General features: G+C 41.2%; 1 protein-coding gene across 1 annotated transcript in view; it reads left to right on the forward strand.

Moving 5' to 3' along the window:
• SND1 (staphylococcal nuclease and tudor domain containing 1) overlaps window positions 1–22,615 on the forward strand; it is a 447,431-nt gene that overhangs the window by 45,924 nt on the left and 378,892 nt on the right. The window contains exons 5-10 of the mRNA XM_070423847.1: window positions 557–717; window positions 1,459–1,550; window positions 2,163–2,321; window positions 3,547–3,653; window positions 9,482–9,572; window positions 20,802–20,915. Of these exons, the coding sequence (XP_070279948.1) occupies window positions 557–717; window positions 1,459–1,550; window positions 2,163–2,321; window positions 3,547–3,653; window positions 9,482–9,572; window positions 20,802–20,915 (724 nt within the window). The remainder of the gene's footprint in view (window positions 1–556; window positions 718–1,458; window positions 1,551–2,162; window positions 2,322–3,546; window positions 3,654–9,481; window positions 9,573–20,801; window positions 20,916–22,615) is intronic.

A 22,615-nucleotide genomic window follows, 5' to 3' on the forward strand; every position in this document is an offset into this window, starting at 1 on the left:
TTTCTGGCTGCTCTTGTATGTAGTGTGGTTTCCTGCCTGATGAAGAAGTCGCCTTTCATTTTCAAACTGCTGTTGCTTAGCTGGCCTTAATGAATATGTATGTAGTTTTGGGGTAATATCTGCAATAACAGTATTTGCTCTGCATTCTCCAGCCCTGTTCTGTGGACAACAGGGAGTAAGGGTGGTTCTTAGTCACCTTCTCTGCACTGTGTCCTGCTGGGCTCTGCCTTGATTTCAGTTCCCGAATCTGGATAGTTAAATGAAGCTGTACCCCCTGGAGCAGCTTCCCTCTGAGCCACCAACTTGTTCTCTTGTAATCACTGATGGTGGCAGTGCTGAGATATGTGTTTTTTGGATCTTCTCATTAAATGCTCTTACATTTGAATCCGTTGTTGAAACAAATCTGTAATCCTGAAGTTGCACTCATGGTGTTTTTCTGGTTATAGGCTTGGGTCTGAAGCTAGATCTGAAATAAATGTTTTGTTCTCTTCAAAGGAGTCCCTGGCATTTCTGTTGTGAACTCACTAACCACACATGTTTATTTTTCATGTCCCAGTCCTGAGCAGAACCGGCTTTCGGAGTGTGAGGAACAAGCGAAGGCAGCTAAGAAAGGGATGTGGAGTGACGGGAATGGTTCACATACTATCCGGGACCTCAAGTATACCATTGAGAACCCAAGGCACTTTGTGGACTCCCACCACCAGAAGCCTGTTAATGGTGAGGCTGGCAGGCAAAGACAGATGTGACGCGGGGTGGTTTCTTTCTATTTGCTCTCAAGCTGCTTGAGATTTATAAAGCCTATTTTGCTTATTTACTATCCAAGGGGAATTGTTAAGGGTAAAATAACACAGTGGTATTTTGGAAGAAAACTTGATCTAGTTCACATGGGTCACATCAGACATACTTTGCAGGGGTTAGTCTTTGCTGGTATAGGGTGGCAAATGGCTGGTATTTTTGCACATTGGAGATCTTCCTGTTTTCTAAAAGAGGGCTACTTAAATACCGTCCTTGTAACCGAAGTAGAAATGTATATTCTTTATACATCTAAACACACGCACACACAATATAGTTCTGGCCCTACTTTGAGACCTTGTTAACACTGACTCAGTAAAATAAAATTATTGCCAATCCTGAATTGTTGTTAATTAGTTTTTGCTGGGCATGTTCTACTAAGATGAGCAACTTACCTTCCTGATAACAAAGCTTTGGTATGAGCCATGAGGTCCCAGAGGGTTCAGAAGACATGGAGGGCTCTCCTGATCTGTGTTCCCCAGGAATAGTTGTGGAAGAGTCTGTTGTGTGAACACTCATGATCTGCCAGCGCTTCATCATTTTTCAGAGGGAGGCTTTCCAGAGGGTGTTGGGGAGAGGAACTGTGTTCAATGCGGTTTGATTGGGCATTGTTTATCCCTGGCCTGAGTTTTGCTAATGACTTAAGCTATTTATTTTGTCACGTAGCTATCATCGAACACGTGCGAGACGGCAGTGTGGTCAGGGCCCTGCTCCTCCCAGATTACTACCTGGTTACCGTCATGCTGTCAGGGATCAAGGTCAGACCACTGGACTACGGGGTGGGTTTAGGGTTTGTTGAAGTGTTCAGTCATAGGTAGATTTTTCTACTTGTGGGCTTTGGATCTGCTGTTTCTTCCTAGAATGGGCCATTAGCATTGGCTAGAGTACTTAAAACTTTGCAGTGGGACAGTTCTAATTAATATTTTTTAAACTTTTAAGTACTCAGGGTCTGTTTGGAGTGGGCTGTGCGGAGAGATTGTTGAAACGTAGCAATGGAGGATGGGAGGCTCTGAAGTTTGCTGAGTTTGGCTTATCTTAATGTGAAATACACATTTTGATTGGAAAAAAAAATGCCAAGGCTTTAATGCCAGACATTGATGAGTTTTTTTTCTTGGCAAGGGGTCATTTCCAACTGATTAAAGTTATTTTCCCCATGATAACATGAGCTTTATTTGGCTTACCATGAAGTCTGAGATGATGCTATTTCCAGTTACTTTTCACCAGAATGTTTTGAAAAGTGTTGGAAGACCTGCCCCTGAGACTTTCCCCGTGTAGCCTTGTTGGATTGTGCTTTCTGGACGGCTCGGTGTGGTGTGTGTTGAGCACTCAGGTTTAGGCTGCGTTACTCACTCACCTTACTTTTGCTGTAGTGCCCAACTTTTCGACGGGAAGCAGATGGCAGTGAAACACCAGAGCCTTTTGCTGCAGAAGCCAAATTTTTCACCGAGTCTCGACTGCTTCAGAGAGATGTTCAGATCATTCTGGAGAGCTGCCATAACCAGAATGTTCTGGGTACCATCCTTCATCCCGTGAGTGTTCCATGCCGGCTGGACTGTATGGGTTTGTTGCATCTACTGGTTTTTGCAGCATTTGCAAGTGAGATGTCACTTCTCTGATAGAATTGGGCAGATCTGTGCAACTTCTCACTTTTAGGAAATTAATCTCAAATGTGACTGAATTTACAAGCGGGAGAGGAACAATGCTCTCACTTATTTTTCCAAGTGTTGGTCGTCGAGGTTGTGCACAGGAAAGGTGGGAGGTTGCCACATCAATTAGAAGGGGCACTGAAACTTGCACGATAGGATTGCGAGTTTGCATGTAGGTCTAGAAGTTACCTATTTGGAGTATCTGTAGAACTATGATGAGGAAATCTTTATGGAAAAATTATTCTGTGTATGCCAGGCCTTATCCAGTTTCTCCCTAAGTCGGCTATTGAGCAGGAAATAGATTCTTTATGTTCTGACTGTGGGTGAATTGTACCTTATTGTATACTTTGATAGGCGGGTTAATTCTTGGACAGAAAATGACCTTGTTTTTTAACACCCAAGTTTAAGTGGATTTTCATTATTATAACCAATACAGAGTAGACTACTGTTACTTATAATTTGGCTAGAGAATTCTTCCTTCATGGCAGTTGTGAAGGCTGGGAGGCTTGCTTTGGAATATGCCAAGGTCATGTCTGTTTCTTCTGGAGTGCTAGCTGTCTGCCCGTGCCCTGCCAGATGGCTCTGTGTCATAGCAGAATGTGAACTGTAATTCATTGGGCAAAATGTAGCTTAAGTTATTCCCTTACTCAGCTCGTTCTTCAGCTTTCCCCTTATGAAAAGGGGAGTAAGTGCTGATCTTAGCGAAGGAAATAATAAGGTGTAATCTCCACTAAAGATTAACATCCTCCTCTGCCCACAAGAAGAGCTATTGAAATGTCAATTCCATTCAGTGCCACTAACATTTATCCTGTTCCTATTAGGTGAGAGTTACTATGCTGGTGTTGTGAGGACATGAAGCCAGGTTTGTGGAGAGGAGGCACAGAGGAGCTTGTCAGTCTTAGGGCTGGTTTCTTTCTTTCTTTTTTTTGTTAGGGCTGGTTTCTTAATGAGGAAACTGGCTCTACGGTTTTATTTTTGGGATTGTTGTTATTTAAATGAACTGCAGACTAGATTGTGACTATGTTAATTGTGTCAGAGGACTAGAGAAATTACTCACTTGCCATCGAATTTAATCTGTGCCTGCTTTCTCATGTGCCTTGTTTTTCAGAATGGCAACATCACAGAGCTCCTCCTGAAGGAAGGTTTTGCACGCTGTGTGGATTGGTCGATTGCAGTGTACACTCGGGGAGCGGAGAAGCTGAGGGCAGCTGAGAGGTAAGTTCTGTCAGGGAAACCTTCCAGCCAAAGATCTTGTTAAGGATCTTTGGGGAAAGAAATCTAGTGATCCCTCACTCATCTACTCCAGTGTCTGTTTTATTTCAGAAAAGGATTAGGGAAATTACACCAGAGGCTAGGATCTCACCGAGGACTTCTAAGTCTTTAGGTTCAGTGGAATTCAGTGCTGTATAGTAAGGACCTAGATTTTTACTCAAGACATTCTTCTTCCCCTGATGTGCTTTTTAAATGTTTTCAGGTCACTTTTTTTCTTTTACAAGCCTTTCCAATTCTGGGTTTTAGGTTTTTGGGATGGAATAAACTTGAGGTTCATTTGAGGGCAATGAAATTGCTTACCAACTACTCCCAAACAGGCAGGTTGGAGCCAGGGATATGATGGAAAGATTGAGCCTATGACCTAACACAGGATCATTCAGTGCTGTTGTGAGGCCTAGTGCCCTAATTTATTTATAAGTATGTTTTAATTATAACTGCTAATGCAACTATGAGGTGCTATTGTCATGTTTTTGGCTAGGTGCAGATGTAAAAATAACTTCTTTCGGGAAAAAAAGGGTAGTGGATATTCCAAAGATTGGGGGTGTAGGTGAAGCTCATTCACTTGGTGGGGTAGATGGAAGCAGATGAAGCAAGAGAAGATGAATAGACGATGGTCCGGGAAGTCCCAGACACCACCACCCAGGATATATGTAGCAAAGGCTACTGACCACTGATGACGATGTTCCACTCTCCAGGCTCGTATGGCTCATTTCTCAATTATAAAATTACTAGAGGCCTGGTGCACAAAGTTTCTGCACGGGGGTGTGTGTCCCCCAGCCCAGCCAGCACCCTCTCCAATCTGGGATCCCTCTCACAATCCAGGACTGCTGGCTTCCAACCACTTGCCTGCCTCCCTGCCTGATTTCCCCTAACCACTTCTGCCTGCCAGCCTGATCACCCCTTAACCACTCCCCTGCTAGCCTGATCGATGCCTAACTGCTCCCCTGCCAGCCCAGTTGCCCCCAACTACCCTCCCTTGCCGGCCCGATTACCCCTAACTGTCCTCCCCTGCAGGCCTGATTGCCCCCAACTGCCCTCCCCTGCAGACCTGGTTGCTCCCAACTGCCCTACCCTGCTGGACTGGTCACCCCCAACTGCCCTCCCCTTCAGGCCTGGTCACCCCCAACTGCCCTTCCTTACAGGCCTGGTCACCCCCAACTGCCCTCCCCTGCAGGCCTGGTCACCCCCAATTGCTCTCCCCTGCAGGCCCAGTTGCACCCAACTGCCCTCCCCTGCTGGCCTCTTTGACCACATGGGGGCGGCCATCTTGTGTGTTGGAGTGATGGTCAATTTGCATATTATCTCTTTATTAGATAGGATACTGGTCTTGATAACTTCACATTTTTGCCTTTGAGTCACACAGCTGAGAGATGTGCAAGAACAAGAATTGAATGCCTATAATTTCCTTCCCTTCTCTTAGGTCTTTTACATCCTTCCACACCTGTAAGCAGGAATACTTGCAACCTTTTATTAAAATAGGTTTTAATCTGGGGCATTTGATATGGTATGTCTGACAAAAGTAGATTAAGAAAAACAATTATTATATTAAAGTTGTATTAGTCTTTAATGTTACACAATTACATTCAATTCAGAGATGCAATACTCTTTATCAAGTACAGCATTCCAAATATCTCTGATTAATATGTAATGCTCAGGGTTTTTTTTTTGTTCAGAAAATCTTGTCTGTTATTCTAAATTATTACTTTGGTTCATAATGGTTATTGCATTCTTTAAGTTTCTGCCTCTCTGAAGAAAGTGAGTGTAATGACAGTAGTATCTACATGTTTTATAACATCTCTGGGAGATTTTATGGATTTTTCAGAGTGCTTATCATTATAAAAGAGGTTTAGATCAAGGAACACACATTATATTTAGATGACGTGATTACTTGCCTGCTGTTTTGCATGCTGTATTTGACTTGGTTGTGTTGCTTGTAAATCTCTATCAAAGTACTTCATGTATTTTAAAACTACTACAATGTGGCTTTGTCTTTTTCTCATTTTTGTCATTTCTTTAAAAACAGTTGCAATACTGTTTTTGGAATATAGTTCCTTTCCCCTACACATGTATCCATTGATTTGTAAATACTTGAAACAGCTGCTCATTGATTTATTTTTTTAAAGCTTTGCACATATTCCACTTACCTCTCTCAGTCTGACTCAAAGAATATCTACTGGGCTTAGTACTTGAAAATTTTTCTGCCAACATGATTTCTTTACTCTGTTGTTGTTAATCCTCCCCTGAGGATAATTTTTAGAGGGAGGTATGGAGGGGGAGAGAGAGAGAATGGGAGAAACATTGATGTGAGAGAGACATATTGATTGGTTGCCTCCCTAACATGTCCCAACCTGGGCTGGGGATTGAACTTGCAACCCAGGTATGTGCCCTTGACTGGGAATTAAACCTGTGACCTTTCAGTTTGTGGGCTGATGCTCTAACTACAGGGCCACCGGCCAGGGTGATTTTTTTTTTAATTAAATCTTTATTGTTCAGATTATTACAGTTGTTCCTCCACCCAGTTCCCACCCCACCCTCTGCCCTTACCCCTCCCACTGTCCTCATCCATAGGTGTATGATTTTTGTCCAGTCCCTTCCTGGACTTCCACACCCCTTTACCCCCAAGAATTGTCAGTCCACTCCCTTTCTATGCCCCTGATTCTATTATATTCACCAGTTTACTCTGTTCATCAGATTTTTTATTCACTTGATTTTTAGATTCACTTGTTGATAGATACGTATTTGCTGTTCATAATTTTTATTTTTACCTTTTTCGTCTTCCTCTTCTTAAAGAATACCTTTCAGCATTTCATATAATTCTGGTTTGGTGGTGATGAACTCCTTTAGCTTTTTCTTATCTGTGAAGCTCCTTATCTGACCTTCAATTCTGAATGATAGCTATGCTGGATAAAGTAATCTTTGTTGTAGGTTCTTGGTATTCATCACTTTGAATATTTCTTGCCACTCCCTTCTGGCCTGCAAAGTTTCTGTTGAGAAATCAGCTGACAGTCATATGGGTACTCCCTTGTAGGTAACTAACTGTTTTTCTCTTGCTGCTTTTAAGATTCTCTCTTTGTCTTTTGCTCTTGGCATTTTAATTATGATGTGTCTTGGTGTGGTCCTCTTTGGATTCCTTTTGTTTGGGGTTCTCTGCGCTTCCTGGACTTGGAAGTCTATTTCTTTCACCAGGTAGGGGAAGTTTTCTGTCATTATTTCTTCAAATAGGTTTTCAATATCTTGCTCTCTGTCATCTTCTGGCACCCCTATAATTCGGATGTTGGTACGCTTGAAGCTGTCCCAGAGGCTCCTTACACTATCTTCATATTTTCGGATTCTTTTTTCATTTTGCTTTTCCGGTTGGGTGTTTTTTGCTTCTTCGTATTTCAAATCTTTGACTTGATCCTTCCGACCCTCTGGTCTGCTGTTGGGAGTCTGTATAATATTCTTTATTTCAGTCAGTGTATGCTTAATTTCTAGTTGGTCCTTTTTCATAACTTCGAGGGTCCCACTAGATTTCTTGAGGGTCTCACTACATTTATTGGCGGTCTCACCAGACTTTTTGAGGGTCTTACTAAATTTATCGGTGGTTTCTAGAAAGTTCTTGAAAAACCTTAAAAGTGTGGTTTTGAACTCTATATCCAGTAGTTTGCTTTCCTCCATTTCTGTCATTTGTGACCTGTTTCTTTGTCTCCGCATTTTTTATGCTTCCCTGTGTTGGTAGAGTGGCTTTGTGTGCTAGGTGTCCTATAGGGCCCAGTGGCTCAGCCTCCCCAATTACCCGAGGAGGACACTCTTGGTGCATCCCTTTGTGGGCTTTGTGCACAGTCTTGTTGTAATTAAGCCTTGATTGCTGTAGTTATCACTGGGAGGAATTGACCTCCAGGCCAGTTGGCTGTGAGAATCAGCTGTGTCTACGGTGGAGAACTTCAGTGCTGAAGACACCCTTCTGCGGCAAGACTTGCTTCAGTGGGGCTTTGGTGCTCACTGAGTCTGCCCCCTGAGTGTGTCCCTTATGGATTTGAGGAGTTGTAATTGGATGGCCCCACTCTGACCACTGGGTACATGGGCTCTTAGATCTAAGGAGGTGCTAATTTAGCCTCTGCCTGAGGCTACCCAGCAGGAGCTACGAAGAGATCTGCAGATTCCCCTTCCTTTTTTAGGGTTTGGAGGTGCCCAGATGAGGCCCAGCTGTCAAGCAATGCAAGCTGCTATGGGGCCTTGGGCCTTCTCTTGGAAGTTCTGGGTCTGTTTGGCCCAGCTGCAGTTTGTTAGGTAATTTTCAGATTGCAAAGGGCCAGGGCATTCATATGCAAAAGCCTCTGCCGCAGCTTGGGTGGGGCGGGGTCTCAGGGAATCAACAGGGCAGAGCAAACAGCTATGGCTGCTCCTCAGTCCTACCCTAAGAGGCCCCGGGTCTCAGTGTCCGGGTAATTGCTGCAAGCACCTCTGAGAGAAAGCCGCCCTTGAGTTCTGAGTTCTGCCTGCTGCCAGACAGTTCAGTTTCTCCCCATATGAGTCTGGGTCCCCAGAGACTTCCCGGAACTGGAGTTCAGAGCAGTCGGGGGCTTGTGACTCCCTCCCGATTCAAAAAGATTCAAAAAGACAGCCGTGTCCTCAGTTGCCAGCCCTTGCCGCGTGCGCCTCAGTCCCTCTGCACTTTACTTCTGTACCTGCTCTGAGTCTCAGTGTGCTTTCCTCTTTCCTTCTAGTTGTAGAATTCCCACTCAGCCAGCCTTCCTGTAATTCTGGATGATGTATGTTTTGTCTTTTAGTTGTATTTTTGAAGTTGTTGTGAGAGGCAGCAATTTCCGGTGGTTACCTATGCCGCCATCTTGGTTTCTCCCCAGGGTGATTTTTAAAAACTTTTTGTTCGTGAACTTCTATTGTAGTTTTCCATTTTTCTTTCTTTTTTTAAAAATTTTAAAAAATTTATTGATTTTTTTACAGAGAGGAAGGGAGAGAGAGAGTTAGAAACATCAATGAGAGAGAAACATCTATCAGCTGCCTCCTGCACACCCCCTACTGGGGATGTGCCTGCAACCCAGGTACATGCCCTTGACCGGAATCGAACCTGGGACCTTTCAGTCCCCAGGCTGACGCTGTATCCACTGAGCCAAACCAGCTAGGGCTTGTCCATTTTTCTTATTCTTTAGATGCACACAGTGACAATTTTGTTTGTCTTTTCCATTTAAGATTTGGGTAGCTGATAACCTTTTCATAATTCAAATGGAAATTGAGGCCTATTTATTTAAAAAAATATAGTATGGGGCAAAAGTAGGTTTACAGTAAACAAAACGCAGTTTATTCTTGTGTTATTTATTAATTATTAATGTATTTTCCATATGAACAACTGTAAACCTACTTTTGCCCCACCCTATATATTTGTTTATTTAATATATGTATTCTTCCCATTGAAAAGAACATTTGCTCTGTTTGTCATTGCAGTGCCTAGCACATAGTAGTCACTCAGAAGATGCTGGATAAGCCAAAGAGCTAATTATCAAGGTGGACTTGAACTGTCCATGTTCAAAAAATTGCATATTTAGATCTAATCTACCATTGATGGGTTTGTGGTTTATATATGCATCTTGGATAGCTGCGTATACACTTTTTCTTGTGGCTGTTGTCACACTTTAATCTAACTTGACTGATGGCCTTTCTCCTGGGTGCCTTGTCGGTGGTAGGATTATGTACTGTTTGCTTCCATGGTGATGGTGGATTCCCTTTGCTAACCTAATCTGTCTGAATGATTTGCATCCTTGCTTTGTTGTCAGGTTTGCTAAGGAACGCAGGCTGCGGATATGGAGAGACTATGTGGCTCCCACTGCTAACTTGGACCAAAAGGACAAGCAGTTTGTTGCCAAGGTGAGTCATTCTCAGCATCTTGAGATGCATAGTGATTGTTGTCAGGCTATTGATAATACAGAAATTGGAACAATCAATCAAAAGCTGAAGCATTTTTATTTCAAGGCAAGCCAGTGGTGTGTAGAGGTATGCATGATCGCACATGTGTGTTTATGGTAGGGGACTTAGACACCATAGGAACTTTAAAATTTCTTTTTGTAAATTTGCATAACTTCATTAGAAGTTCAGGTGTTAACATTGTGGATATTGCCATTTTGAAATATCACTTATATTTTAGGGGTTCTTTTTGTCTGCTTAGAAAATGCATTCTTTTAGATTTCCTTTGCCCAAATGTGTATGACCTCAAGTTTCTCTTTTGTTTTAGAACTCTCTTGGTTTTGGATTTTTTCTAATGTGATTTTTTTTTTTTTTGAGAGAGCTCTCCATTGCTGTGTCCTGGAATGGATTTCTTTGATGGAAACTAGAACTACTAAATAGATTATTTGGTTCCAGTGGTGGTCTATAAAAGTGTTTTTTTCTTGCCCTGGCTGGTGTGCTCACTGGTTAGAGCGTTGGCCCGTGCACCAAAGGACTGAGGGTTTGATTCTTGGTCAAGTACCTGGGTTGCAGGTTAGATCCTCAGCCTCAGTTGCAGTGCATTTGGGAGGCAGCCAGTGGATGTCTCCCTCCCTCCCTCCCTCCCTCCCTCTAAAAATCATAAAGCGTTTTTCTTAGTTACAGGCTTTGGTACCTTGGTGGGGCAGACCTGTTCTCATGTTCCTCAAATGCTGTAATGTCTTCCATCCTATTTTTACTTTTGGCAAGAAATGCCGGACACTTTGTCTTTATGAACTAAAAGTGGTTAAATATTCATATCCTCTAACTGAGAGGTGGCTGTCCCAAATGTCGCCTAACAGTTTAATATGGAAAGCCACTAGGTGGCACTGTCAGCCTGAAAAATCCTGGAACGATTTATCTTAGAACAGTAAAATTTTAACAAAGTCTCTGAGGAATTGGCTGAATTTCTTCACTTTCTTTTTTTATGATGCTCAAAGGAATAGGTCACAGTGCTCAAGTGGTCCCTTTCCGTTTTCTAGTATATGGTTTGCAAGCAGTGGTCAGGTTAACCATAATTGCACCTTTTAGTGGACATCAGTGGGAGTAGTTCCTGGTTGGATACTCCCTATGCATTTTCCCATTCTGACCCAGACTAGGATGGAACTTGGCTTTCTTGCTGTGTGAGGGCTGTGCTGGCTTAGAAACCTAGACATGGGTGGCTGCTCCACCTAATTAGAACTTACTTGGTTATGCTTATGTTTCCTGTAATCTCTTCTATTTGAAGACTGTAACTACACAGTGAAAGGATGATTATTCACTCAACAAGGGAGGCAGGCGTTTCGTTTTCACCATCATTGCTTTGAGGGCTTGTGATATTAGTAATGCAGATGAAGGTCCCGTTACCAAGGATTGTCCCTACCAGCCCCCTTCTCAGTTGTAGAGAAACCTAGAAGGTTTTGAGGTTTTGGACCTTTGATAGTTGGGGAACTAAGGCATTACTGAAGAAATTCAAAATATTAGGTGACTGAGTCAGTAGCTTCGTATTTATCTTAAACCTGACTTTATTGGTAACTAGAAAAGGGAAAGCTGGCTTTAGAAACATTTTCTTCATTTTAAAAATCCAGGATCCCAGGATTCGTTTTGTGTTTTTGGTCTTTTCTGTTTAGTTTTAAAACATGATGAGGCTTTTTTCATTACCATCAAGTTTTATTCATTACAGTGCCAGGATACAGGAGATTGCTTCTAATAACTATTTAATTGAGGATTATGATGAATAATCATTTTCCTGGAATATCTTAAATTTAGGTCATTTGGGTATAGGCCTGCTTAGAGAATAGAGAGAAAATGTGTTTGTAGGTAGATAAATGGTTTTAAAACTTTTTTGATTTTAAAAAATTTTCAGCATTATTTTTGCTTTTAAAACAAGAAAAAGCATAAAAAAGAGACGAAAAGACACTTATATTAGAAGAAACTACTATGACAGTTTTTTTCTTTTTAGCAAAGTTGACTCTCTACCACAGGGGTTGGCAAACTATGGCCCGAGGGCCGAGTTTGTCCCACCACTTGTTTCTGTATGGTCTGCAAGCTAAGAAAGGATTTTACATAGAAAAAAAAGTGATTTGTAGCACATGAAAGTTAGATGCAATAAAAATTCAGAGTCATGAGTAAATTGGAATGTAGCCACATTTGTCTGTTTACATATTGTCTGTAGCTGTCTTCATGATACAGTGGCAGAGGTGACCGGTTGTGAAATCATATGGCTTGTGAGGCTTAAAATATTTGCTTTCTGACCCTTTACAGAAAAGTTTGTTGACCCTTCATCTATACTTGACCTGTTCAAAGTGCCTTGATATTAGGAACTTGAGCCAGAATGTAAATCAAAGCATTGCTTCTTTTCATCAAGAAAAGCTTGCTACAGAAAAAATGTCAGCAGTGTTCTCAGCGATGTAGTTGATTTATGTTCTGGTACAAGCTCCTTATATCATTGCAGACTGGTAGCTACTTTTGAGTAGTACTGATCTGTAATCTCTTGTATATATTTTTTATGTTTGTAAGTTTTTATTTTAATAAGACTTTAAAGAACTCTGGCTTATTAAGAAATGAGCTAGTCCAGTTTTCCTCTCCCTTAAGGCAGCCATTTTAACTCTTGGCAATCCAGATCTCTGAATAGAATGTTTATATTGCTCTTTTTTAAGTTTTTCAGTGTTAGATATAACTTCTTCTCTTCACGCCATGAAAGATGAGGATTTAGTTTTTTCACTCATGCATACATATTCTCGGGTGTGCGTGTAGTTTTACCTAATCCTTCCATTAGGACTTTATCATAATTCTGGTTCAATTAATATTCAAAGTTTGGTGGGGAAATACTAATCACCATTGAGCCACATAGCATATTATGACTACTTTTCATCTCCTGCATAATTCTTTGTTTTACCTAGAGTTAATAATTTTAAAATGTAGGTGTATTTTGTACATATGGATTAATTTAACCCTCAGAGTCTACTTGTCTGAACCTCTGAAGAGATTGATTTAGTCTGTTAATTTTATCTTTTCAACAGTACTTTTCAGGAGCCTTATGACCTGTACCAATCTGGACTAGTTCTTTTTCCCTGATACAGAGCTGTCATCATTGGATTTCTTCACCATTATCCTGGGGTGTGGTTTTTGTTGTTGTTGTTTTTTTGCCTTATCCCTGGGTCGAAACTATGTTTTGCTGAATTCCATGGCTTATGCTGCTTTTTAAAAAAATTTTATTTCTCACCCAAAAATATGTTTGTTTGTTTTATTGATTTTATAGAAAGAAGAAGAGGGCGAGGGGGGTGGGGGGGAGAGAAAGAGAGAGAGAAAGAAACATCGATGTGAGAGAGAAACATGGAACAGTTGCCTCCCATCCGTGCCTTGACTAGGGATTGAACCCACAACCTAGGTATGTGTCCTGGTCAGGAATTGAACCTGCAACTTTTGGTGTATGGGACAACCCTTCAACCAACTGAGCCACTTGGCCAGGCTCCATGGCTTCTTTTTTTTTTTTTTTTTTTTTTTACCATTTAATACTTTATTTTGGTGGCACAGATTCTCTGCCTTCTTGGGAAAAAAGTGCTTGATAGGTAAATATTTTGAGACATTTCATATCTATTCTATAATTACAATTTGATAGTTCATCTGGGTATAGAACTTTGTTAGAAGTTATTTTCCTTTGGAATTACGAAGACATTGCTTCACTGTCATTTAGCTATTAGAGAATTTTTGTTTTCTTGTTTTTTAGAGGTTTAAAAAGTCATTCTGATTCCCTATCCTTGTATGATTTTTTTTTCTTTCTGCAAGATCTTAGAAAATCCTTTTTTTTCCTGAAATTTCAGTGCTGCATTATGTTTCTGTGTGAACAGAGAGCTTTTTAAAAATTCTCTGAATGTTTTTCTTATTACTATTTTAAAAACAACATCTACTACTTGTTTCAGAAATGAATATCATATTAGCTTTCTGAGTAAATTATTATAATCTTTTGAAAAATTTCTTCTTGCATAGTCTATGTTCTCCAAGCAGTTTTTAATTCTCTTTGGTTATTTTGGTCCCTTATTTTTTCATATTAGAGGCTTTCTTTCTTTTTCTTTTCTTTTTTTAAAGGCTTTCTTAAATAGGAGGATTTCTCTTATTTAAGAATGAGATATTGAACACTGGGTCAGAAGCAGTGGACTTATGTATGGGTGCTTCTACCCTCCTAGTCCCCCCACCCCCCAATATGTTTTATTGATTTCAGAGAGAGGAAGGGAGAGGGAGAGAGAGAGAGTGATAGAAACATCGATGAGAGAGAAACATTAATTGGCTGCCTGCTGCACACCTCCTACTGGGGATTAAGCCTACAACCCGGGCATGTGCCCTGACCGGGAATCAAACCTTTGTCCTTTAAGTGCATGGGATAATTAATGCTCACACTGAGTCACACTGGCGAGGCCCAGGTGCTTCTTAAATAAGCTTTAAACCAATCCTACTCTTGATGATTGGGGGAAGTCTGCAGTATAAATCAGATTGCTATTGTGTTTGTCACCACTGTTTCCATCCATACATCTGCATTCCAGCTTTCAGAGCTTTGTTGCTGTATTCTTTTCTCCCATTAATTTTTGTCTTTTTGAGCTTATGGGAATAAAATAAAATAAAATAAAATTTCTTTACATTTTTAGAGGTATTTAAGGAAGGAACCAAAGTAAATGTTTGAGCTTGCTTCAGTTTGTAATTCTCCGTGCCATTGTGAGGCCACATCATAATTTATTTAAACAGTCTCCAATAGGTTGATATTCATATAGTTTATCATTTTTCCATTATTTAGAAAATGGAATAAATCTCTGTGTAAAGGACAGTTATTTCCTCAGGAATATTTTGGAGCATATTTGCCAAATAGCTCTTTAGCAATGTTAACAAGTGTATACCCCTCTGTATGTTCATTTCCTAATACGTTCTAGAACAGAGGTTGAACAACTTCTTAAAGAGCCATATAATAAATATTTTAGGTGTTAAGGGCCATATAGTCTCTGTTGTAGCTAATCAATGCTGCCACTGTAGCAAGAAAACAGCTATAGACATATCATGTGTGAATGACTGTGCGTGGCTGTGTTCCAATAAAACTTTATTTATAACAGTAGGCAGTGGGCTGGATGGCCCTTGGACCATAGTTTGCCAACCCCTGTTATAGAACATGGGATAGCAGCAGTAAATGTAAAAGGAAAAAAATGATCTGTATTTCTTTTCACAACCTAGAGCCCAACTGCAGTTTTCTAGTCATTTTACCTGATTTAAAATGTCTGTTAATACCAAGAAAACCTAAAAAGGTCCTGAGATGCCAGAGGCCTTCAAGAACATAGTCTGACAGACCCACTTTTTGCTGAATGATTCTCCTTTTAGGTGACTATAAGGCCTGAACAATTAGAGGTTCTCTCTTTAGCAGTCACCCTGTCTCCTAGGAATTATTTGCTCAGAGAACAGCAAAATAGCCTGAAAAGCCCAAGAAAGGTGACCCATGAACTCTTTAACTGAATGCCTCTGGGACACTGTAGGTGATTTCTGGAACTGATGCAACACTGTAGGTCAGACTGTTGACCAAGAGTCTCACTTCTGAGAAATTGGAAACTCAGCCAAGTATTCTCTTGATACACGTGGCCTACTGAAAGCCTGGTTTCCATTCTCTGCTCAAGCAGCTTCACTTCTTAAGGAAGGAAATGCAAGGGAGGGCTCTTCTTGTCTCTCCAGGTTAGCAGAGAAGCATGTTCACTTCACAGTGATTAGCTGAGCCTGCTTGAGACTTTTGTGCCTGTCGTGGCTTGCCAATTTCCTGCCTGCCTTCCCTGTGGCGTTTTAGCTGATCTGTGCTGTTTGTAGCCATATGGTCCCCTGAGCACGTGGCTTGGCCTCCCTGTCCCTTCTGCTGTATGCTTAGGTCTTGCAGATTTCACAGTCCTGAATAACGCGAAGGGGTGGGGTGGAGGGGCAGTGGTGAGGAGTGGCAGCGTGTCCTCAGGAGGTGAGTCTTCTCACTCCCCTGCCTTGTGAGGGGCCTCTAGTTTGGTTCTCTGAACCAATTGATTACTTAAAAACACGGAGCCCTGGAAGCGTTGCTTTGAGGGAAGTGGTTTCTGCTTTCAAGGAGTTTACCCTTTGGGGCTCTGACTGGGAGATTGCCCTACGTAGTGAACTGTTTGGTATTGGTGGCCATGTCCAGTTTTGGAGGTGAAATTATAAGCTATCCCTGGATGTGGTAGATTCTGGTACTTACTTGATTTGGTCCTGATTATTTTTTGCTGTGTGTCCAGGCATAGCTTTGAAAGGAATTCATTATTATGTCTCTCTAAGATGGTTCTTAAGCAGGGTTGGTTGCAAGATACTTGTTAATATTTTTGGCATTATCTAGACTTTTCCATTATATTCTCATTTGGTAATGTGGAGAGAACAAAAAAAATACTAGCTACTTCCTTGACTTTTTGTCGTAGGGCTTTTAGATGAAGTTGTGTTGAAGATCTGGTTGGGAAGGTGGTCTCTGTTATGCCAAAAGAGATCAAGAGTTGGTGTATACCACAAAAGCAAAATGAAAAGCAGCTCTGAGATGAGATGCGCTCTTATCGTCAAACTGCAGAATAACTACAACCATGAAGTTAGAATCAATGCTAAAATGATGATGCTAAGTAATATACTTCAGTATTTTAATAAAGTGTGTCTTCTTAAAAAAAAAAAGATTTGGTTTATAGTTTAAGTTAGCAAACTGATTACTGATAAGAAAAGAAAATGGTTGAATTAGAAAATATTTGTAAAAAAAATATTTACTTGGCTTTTTAATTTGGGACTTTATTTTTTGGAATAGTTTTAGATTTACAGAAAAAATGGGCAGATAGTACACAGAGTTCCGCATTACCCTACCCCCCTCCAGTTCCCCCTACTATTATCTGACATGACTATGTCACATCAGTTATAAGTGGTACACCAATATTATGTTATTTTCAATGGAAGTCCATGCCTGAGTCAGATTTCCTTAGATTTTCTCTGTCTGTTTTGTGTTCCAGCATCCCATCCACGATAGCACACTGAATTGAGCTGTCGTGTCTCATCAGGCTCCTCCTGGGCATGGCAGTTTCTCAGACTTTCTTTGCATTTGATGACCTTGGCAGTGAGGAGTCCTGGTTGGGTGTTTTGTAGGATGCCCTTCTGTGGGAATTTGTCTGATGTCTGGTTTCCTTTGAAGTACTTGTTATAGTGTCCAGTCCGTTTAATCATGCTTAGGTGCCTAGAGGTATTTGCATCAGGAAATTGTGTGCTTAGTATTCATTTTGTCAAGGACACAGGGTAGCAGCTGTACTCTTCTGGGGGATGGAGACTGGGCTATGTAGGACTCCAGGCCATTGCTATAATAGTTGTGGGGTATTCCTTATTTCACCCACGTTTGGTGTTGCTTCAGTAGTATTTACAGGATTCGCTTTGGGGAGAATAGACATAGCATACATGCCTTGGGACCAGGAGATGCAGCTGGATGCCATGATTTCGGAGAGTAGAAAGGGTATTCCCTGCTGGTGCCTATAGAAAGCCCTTTTTGGGCTGCTGGTCCTTTTATTCCTATCTGGCACTGATAATTTAGTTAGCTTTGGGAATACCAGAAGTTGTGTCTGGGGAGTTATGCTGAGTGTCTCTGTAGCTCAGGAGGCTATTGTCGGTTCTTTTTGTTCATTTTATATGCACTGCAGGATTTTAAGAAGCTGAACAGCTCTTCGCCGCCCAGTGATCACTGTGGATGGGCTCTGCAGATGGGAGTGTGGCAGGAGGCCAGAGATGGGAATGGATGTCCCTTCCTTGCCCCTGATAGCACTCTGCACTTCTCTTGACTTGTGGCAGCCCTTAGCCTACAGTCGTCATTATTAAACCACTCCGTTTTCCATTTATGATTGGGCTTCAAGAAACGGTGAGGGATTCAGATTTAGGGCATGTATTTTGAGTCCAGTTAGTGACTTTTTCAGTGTAGATTTCTGCTCCTGTGCCTTAGGTTATCTCCGCAGTGATGGCAAACCTATGAACTCATTTTTTTGGTTGATTTTTCTTTGTTAAATGGCATTTAAATATATAAAATAAATATCAAAAATATAAGTCTTTGTTTTACTATGGTTGCAAATATCAAAAAATTTCTATATGTGACACGGCACCAGAGTTAAGTTAGGGTTTTTCAAAATGCTGACACCCTGAGCTCAGGAGGTTTGCCATCACTGTCCTAGAGTGTGTGGTATGGTGGTGGATGTGTGGGTAGACTACGTAGAAATCTGTAGCTGTGGAGAAAGTGAGCGATGTGGGAATATTTAGATTATCCTGATGAAAAGCACATAAGAAACCTCACTATTATAAATGTGCTCTGTCACGGTGCTGATGTGCAGGCTTTGGGTAGTAACCACTCTGCATTTTACCTATTGCACAGTATGTGACCAGAGCCACTCTTATTGCCTCTTCCATGCCTCAGCTCTGGAGCCGCTTGTTCTCCGGACACTAATGACACCATTTACAGAGGAATAATAAGTCATAAATCCCCCTTAAATACACACACACGGACACACACATGCACTCCCCATTCACCCCTTCACCAGAAAGCCAAACCTCATTTAGCTGGCAGCGTCAGAGTGTGCAGGTCTTGAAGAGGAGGTTTCTAATCAGGGAGATGCCAAGCAGAGAGAGTGTGCTGCTGAGGCCGGAAATTTACAGCTTCAGGAATTCATTCGCCGCCGCTGCTGCTGCTGCTGCTGCTGCTGCTACTGCTAACGCATTACAGGGGGTGACGAGCACCAGTAACTTGTCATAGGGGCAGGCTTAGATCTTCACATTCTATAATCCGGGGGTGAAGGTGTGAACACTGTGATACTTTCCCTGGTTTTATTCCTCTCTGAGCATGACTAGGAGAATGTCTCAATATTTCTCAAGTCTTGATTATACGAATTTCTCAATGTTTTTGGCAATTGACAATTTAATGAGTTAGTTTTGGTGCAAGAGGAATGTGTAGCTCTGTTCATCATTGAGATTTAGGAAATGTGTGTTCATTTGAGATGCCTAATTACTCTATTATCCTTTAGGCCAGTGGTTCTCAACCTTGGCTGCACATTAGAATCACCTTGGAATCTTTTTAAAATCCTGATTTCTGGGCCTCATCCTCCAGAAATTCTGTTTCTTTGTTATGGGGTGGGGCCACAACATTTTTAAGTTTTCATGGACATGTTTTTGTGATTGGGCTGGCATAAGGGGCTCTTTGATTTGATTTGGAGGGTCCTATGCCCTTTGGTACCACCCATACATAGGTAATCAACCCTGACCTTCACTTGGTCCTGGTGTGACCAAAGACCATGGTTTTGATTACCCTTGGACCTCACCAAGTTTTTCTGACCAGGTGAGTTATAGGTCCTGGCTGTTTGGTTTTGAGTGGTTAGCCTTTGTGATGATCAGATCTGTGGCTTTTTGCTGCTTTCACGGTTGCAAGTTAATCTTAGGTATAATTGGGGGAGGATGAAGGGAGTCAAATATATGGTAACAGAAGGAAACTAGACTTTGGGTGGTGAGCACACATTGAGTATATACAGATGTTGTATTATAATGTACATCTGAAATTTATATAATGTTATCAACCGTTGTTACCCAATACATATAATTTTACAAATATATAATTTCCCACTCCCACCCCTTTCCTGCCCAATCTACTTAGGTGTTTAGGCTTTCATTACTTTTCCAGTCACTGATCTGGTTTTCTGTACATGATTCCTATTACCTGTGGTCGTAAAACCACGGATGTCTCCATCCAGCAGCCCTACTCAGTCTTCCATGGATTTACAGCTCATTTCTAACTATCATCTTTTTTCCATTCTTTCTGTTTGATGGCACTTTCCTCCTGCTGTTTCCTCTTATGTATCATTTCTTGCTTGTTTTTGTTTTTTGCTCTTCAGGTTGTCCTTTAAATCACTCTTTTTAGTGTGTGTGGCTGGTTCTTTGGCAAAAGGTAAAAGCCATTTTGGAGGAGTGTGCGAGTAAATGGGTATATTTGTTTTCAAAGATCTGAATAGTTAACAAGGGCTCTTTTATCCATAGCAAAGGAGAATCTAGCTCTTTTTGTTTCATTTGGGAAGTTCTACCCTCAAAATGCAGTGGCAGCTGACCCTGTAGTTTGCTTGGCTGTCTGTTAGATCCTGATGGGACCTGACTGAAGCCTGGAAGAGGTGGTTTTGATTCTGCCTGTGAGGTGGATGGTGACCTGTTTTGTGATCAGTAGCTACCTTGTAGCAAAGTGTTGTTTGCAAAAAGGAAGAAACAGCCCTGGAACAACAGGCTCGGAGTATAATTGGGTGAATTATAGACTGCTGGCTGAATTGTGGGTTTTACTTGAAACCTAGCCTGGTTTCAATGGAATTTTATTCTGTGCACATTAGTAGGGTATCCTGATAACCTCCACAGAGGAATATTTGTACTTTTGCCCTTCAAATAGTTATCCTTGTAAATTATCTCAGACTGGAAGTTTATCATTTTCAGCTGAGAGTGGGGTCCAGCGGCACTGATTTGGGGCTCTAAAACAAAGATGACCATAGTAGTGCTCTGAAAACGTGGCTTTTAGAGTAGCTGAAGTAATGGCTTAGCAATTTAATGTTTCTCCCTCTGAGATTAACATCTTTTCCACGCTGAGATGACAATTCTTTTTGCCCTTCACTTGTTTTTTATTTTTCTGCTCTCTCTCTGGGCATCCTACTTTACTTCTTTCTCATCTAGGGCTGGTACCTTCTTCTAATCCAGCTCTTGCCTCTTTTCCTAGATTCACATTGAGATATAGGGATTGATTTTAGTTTAGATCCTGTTTCCAGGAAAATCTTCAATAACATGTAGAGACTGGATTTCCAGTTCGTAAGCTTTGTAGTTAACCACATGTCTTGGTTAGGGAAAAGATAAAAAAGATTGACTATCTTTGTGAATGCTATAGACTCTGCTCTTGGAGAAATCATAATCAGGTCTTTGGGGCCTGGCAATTGTAGCATAGTTTTTCGAACATTGTTGCCTCATGATGGATGATATTAGATCTGCCCCAGTGACTATTGATCTCACTTTTTTTCCCTGTGACTGGCGAAAGCCTTGTTCCATAGCATGTGTGCTACGATTATCTGGGCCATTGAAGTAGGTTTAAGCAGTTTGCCTTCATGTCCACAGGTGATGCAGGTGCTGAATGCTGATGCCATTGTTGTGAAGCTGAACTCCGGTGACTACAAGACCATCCACCTGTCCAGCATCCGACCACCGAGGCTGGAGGGGGAGAACACACAGGTAAGAAAACAGTAGGGAAGCAGTGAAGCTTCTCTTCAAAAACCAAATAGAAAGAGCTGGAGGATTAGTTAAATGTGATACATATGTCTGAGAATTCCAGAGGAAAAGTATTTTAAATCTCCAAAGTATTTCATAATATCTGAAGCCTAGCTGTTATTGGGCAGACCTCAGTTTGTCCTGACTCATACTCACTGCTGGCATTCTTCCCTTGGGGTTTTGAGAGGAGTTACGGTTGGGATATGTAAGATGGTAGGTGTGTTTTATTAGTGAGATCTTGTTTCTCTGAGAATAAGGAGAGAGAAGGTCCGCATCTGACATGTGTTGTAGTGCGTCCCATTTCTGCTGTTCATTTTGATGAGATAGGCCCATTTGTTTTTGCTCTAGGAAGAAATGAATCTTGCTATATATATTCTCTGGGGTCACCTATTCATCTTTTGCAAGTGGTAACTATAATTATTAGTTACACTGTTTTGTGTTATTTGTTGGATCTTCTGGCGGCATAGGTGCTTACCTAACCAGTGTGGGTGATTTTGAGAAATTATCTATAATAATAAAAGCATAATATGCTAATTAGACCGGACACCCAAACGACCTTGACCTTCCGGACGTCCTTCCAGATGACCTTTCGGATGAAGCTGGGGCTGCGAGGGCCAAGCCCCTTGCACGAATTTCGTGCATTGGGCCTCTAGTGCTTAGGATAAAAACTATATGAATTGGTAGTCTTCAGACAGTTTTGTTTTAAATTTTGAGGCCATTTTCTTCCCATTGTTAGAGTTATGAGAGGTTGGGAATAGGGATTGAGGTTGAATTTCTTTTTTGTCTGCCTATGTGTTGTTGTTACAGATACCTTTACATCTCCTATTTTTGCCCTCTAATAACTAAAGTGTGCAACTGTGTTGATTGGTCACAGAACTGGGTTCTCAGTGAGAGCCAGTGACACAGGCAAGTGTTCGGACAGTTTTCATAAACTAAACGATGTGGCTGGAATTGTGCTCTCTGCTTTGTAGTTCTAAAGACGTGAAATTTGCTTTTTTGTTGTTTTGTAGGTCCACATGATTTGGTACACTTACAAGTTGAAATTCATGCCTTGTTTTCATTTGCATGAGAGTTTACAGACAGCCCATAAGAGTAAAATGAAAATATCATGATTGTCTTTTGAATCAGATTATGCATAAGAAAAACATACAGGATGGGTTCTTTGAATGTCTGGCCAATCAATTCATTCTCTCCCTTTTTCCCCCATGGAGGAGGCAATTTAATGCAGCAAACAGTATTGTGGTAACGTGGAGAATTTAAATGCCTGAAAGCCTAAGAAGTGCCAAAATAAGTTTCTCTTAGTAACTGTAGCTCTGCTTCATTGCACAGAGTAAATAAATATCTCCAATTTGATCAGTATTGGGAGTAGTCCACAATTCTGCATCTGTGCCATGCAGTTGGAATTAAGGTTCCCACAGCAACCACAACTTTGAAATTCTTGAACGTTAATTTTTGTGCCTGCATCATCAGCCAAATGCATTATGTTAATGTAGGCTATGTAGCTGAATTTTAAGCAGCTTTTGGGGGGTAGGAGTGTTATAGCTTAGGTAGGATGACAGCAGGTTTTCTGGAGTAAGAAGTGAACTATTACTGAGGGTTTTAGTTTTTCCAGGATCCTTTTGAACTCTTCAGGGTATAATTGGGTAGATTTCCCCTAGCTTCAA

The sequence above is a fragment of the Myotis yumanensis genome, unplaced genomic scaffold (genome assembly GCF_028538775.1).
Source record: "Myotis yumanensis isolate MYYU_CA2020_CCGP unplaced genomic scaffold, mMyoYum1.0.hap1 SCAF_9, whole genome shotgun sequence".
Lineage (NCBI taxonomy): Eukaryota > Metazoa > Chordata > Mammalia > Chiroptera > Vespertilionidae > Myotis > Myotis yumanensis.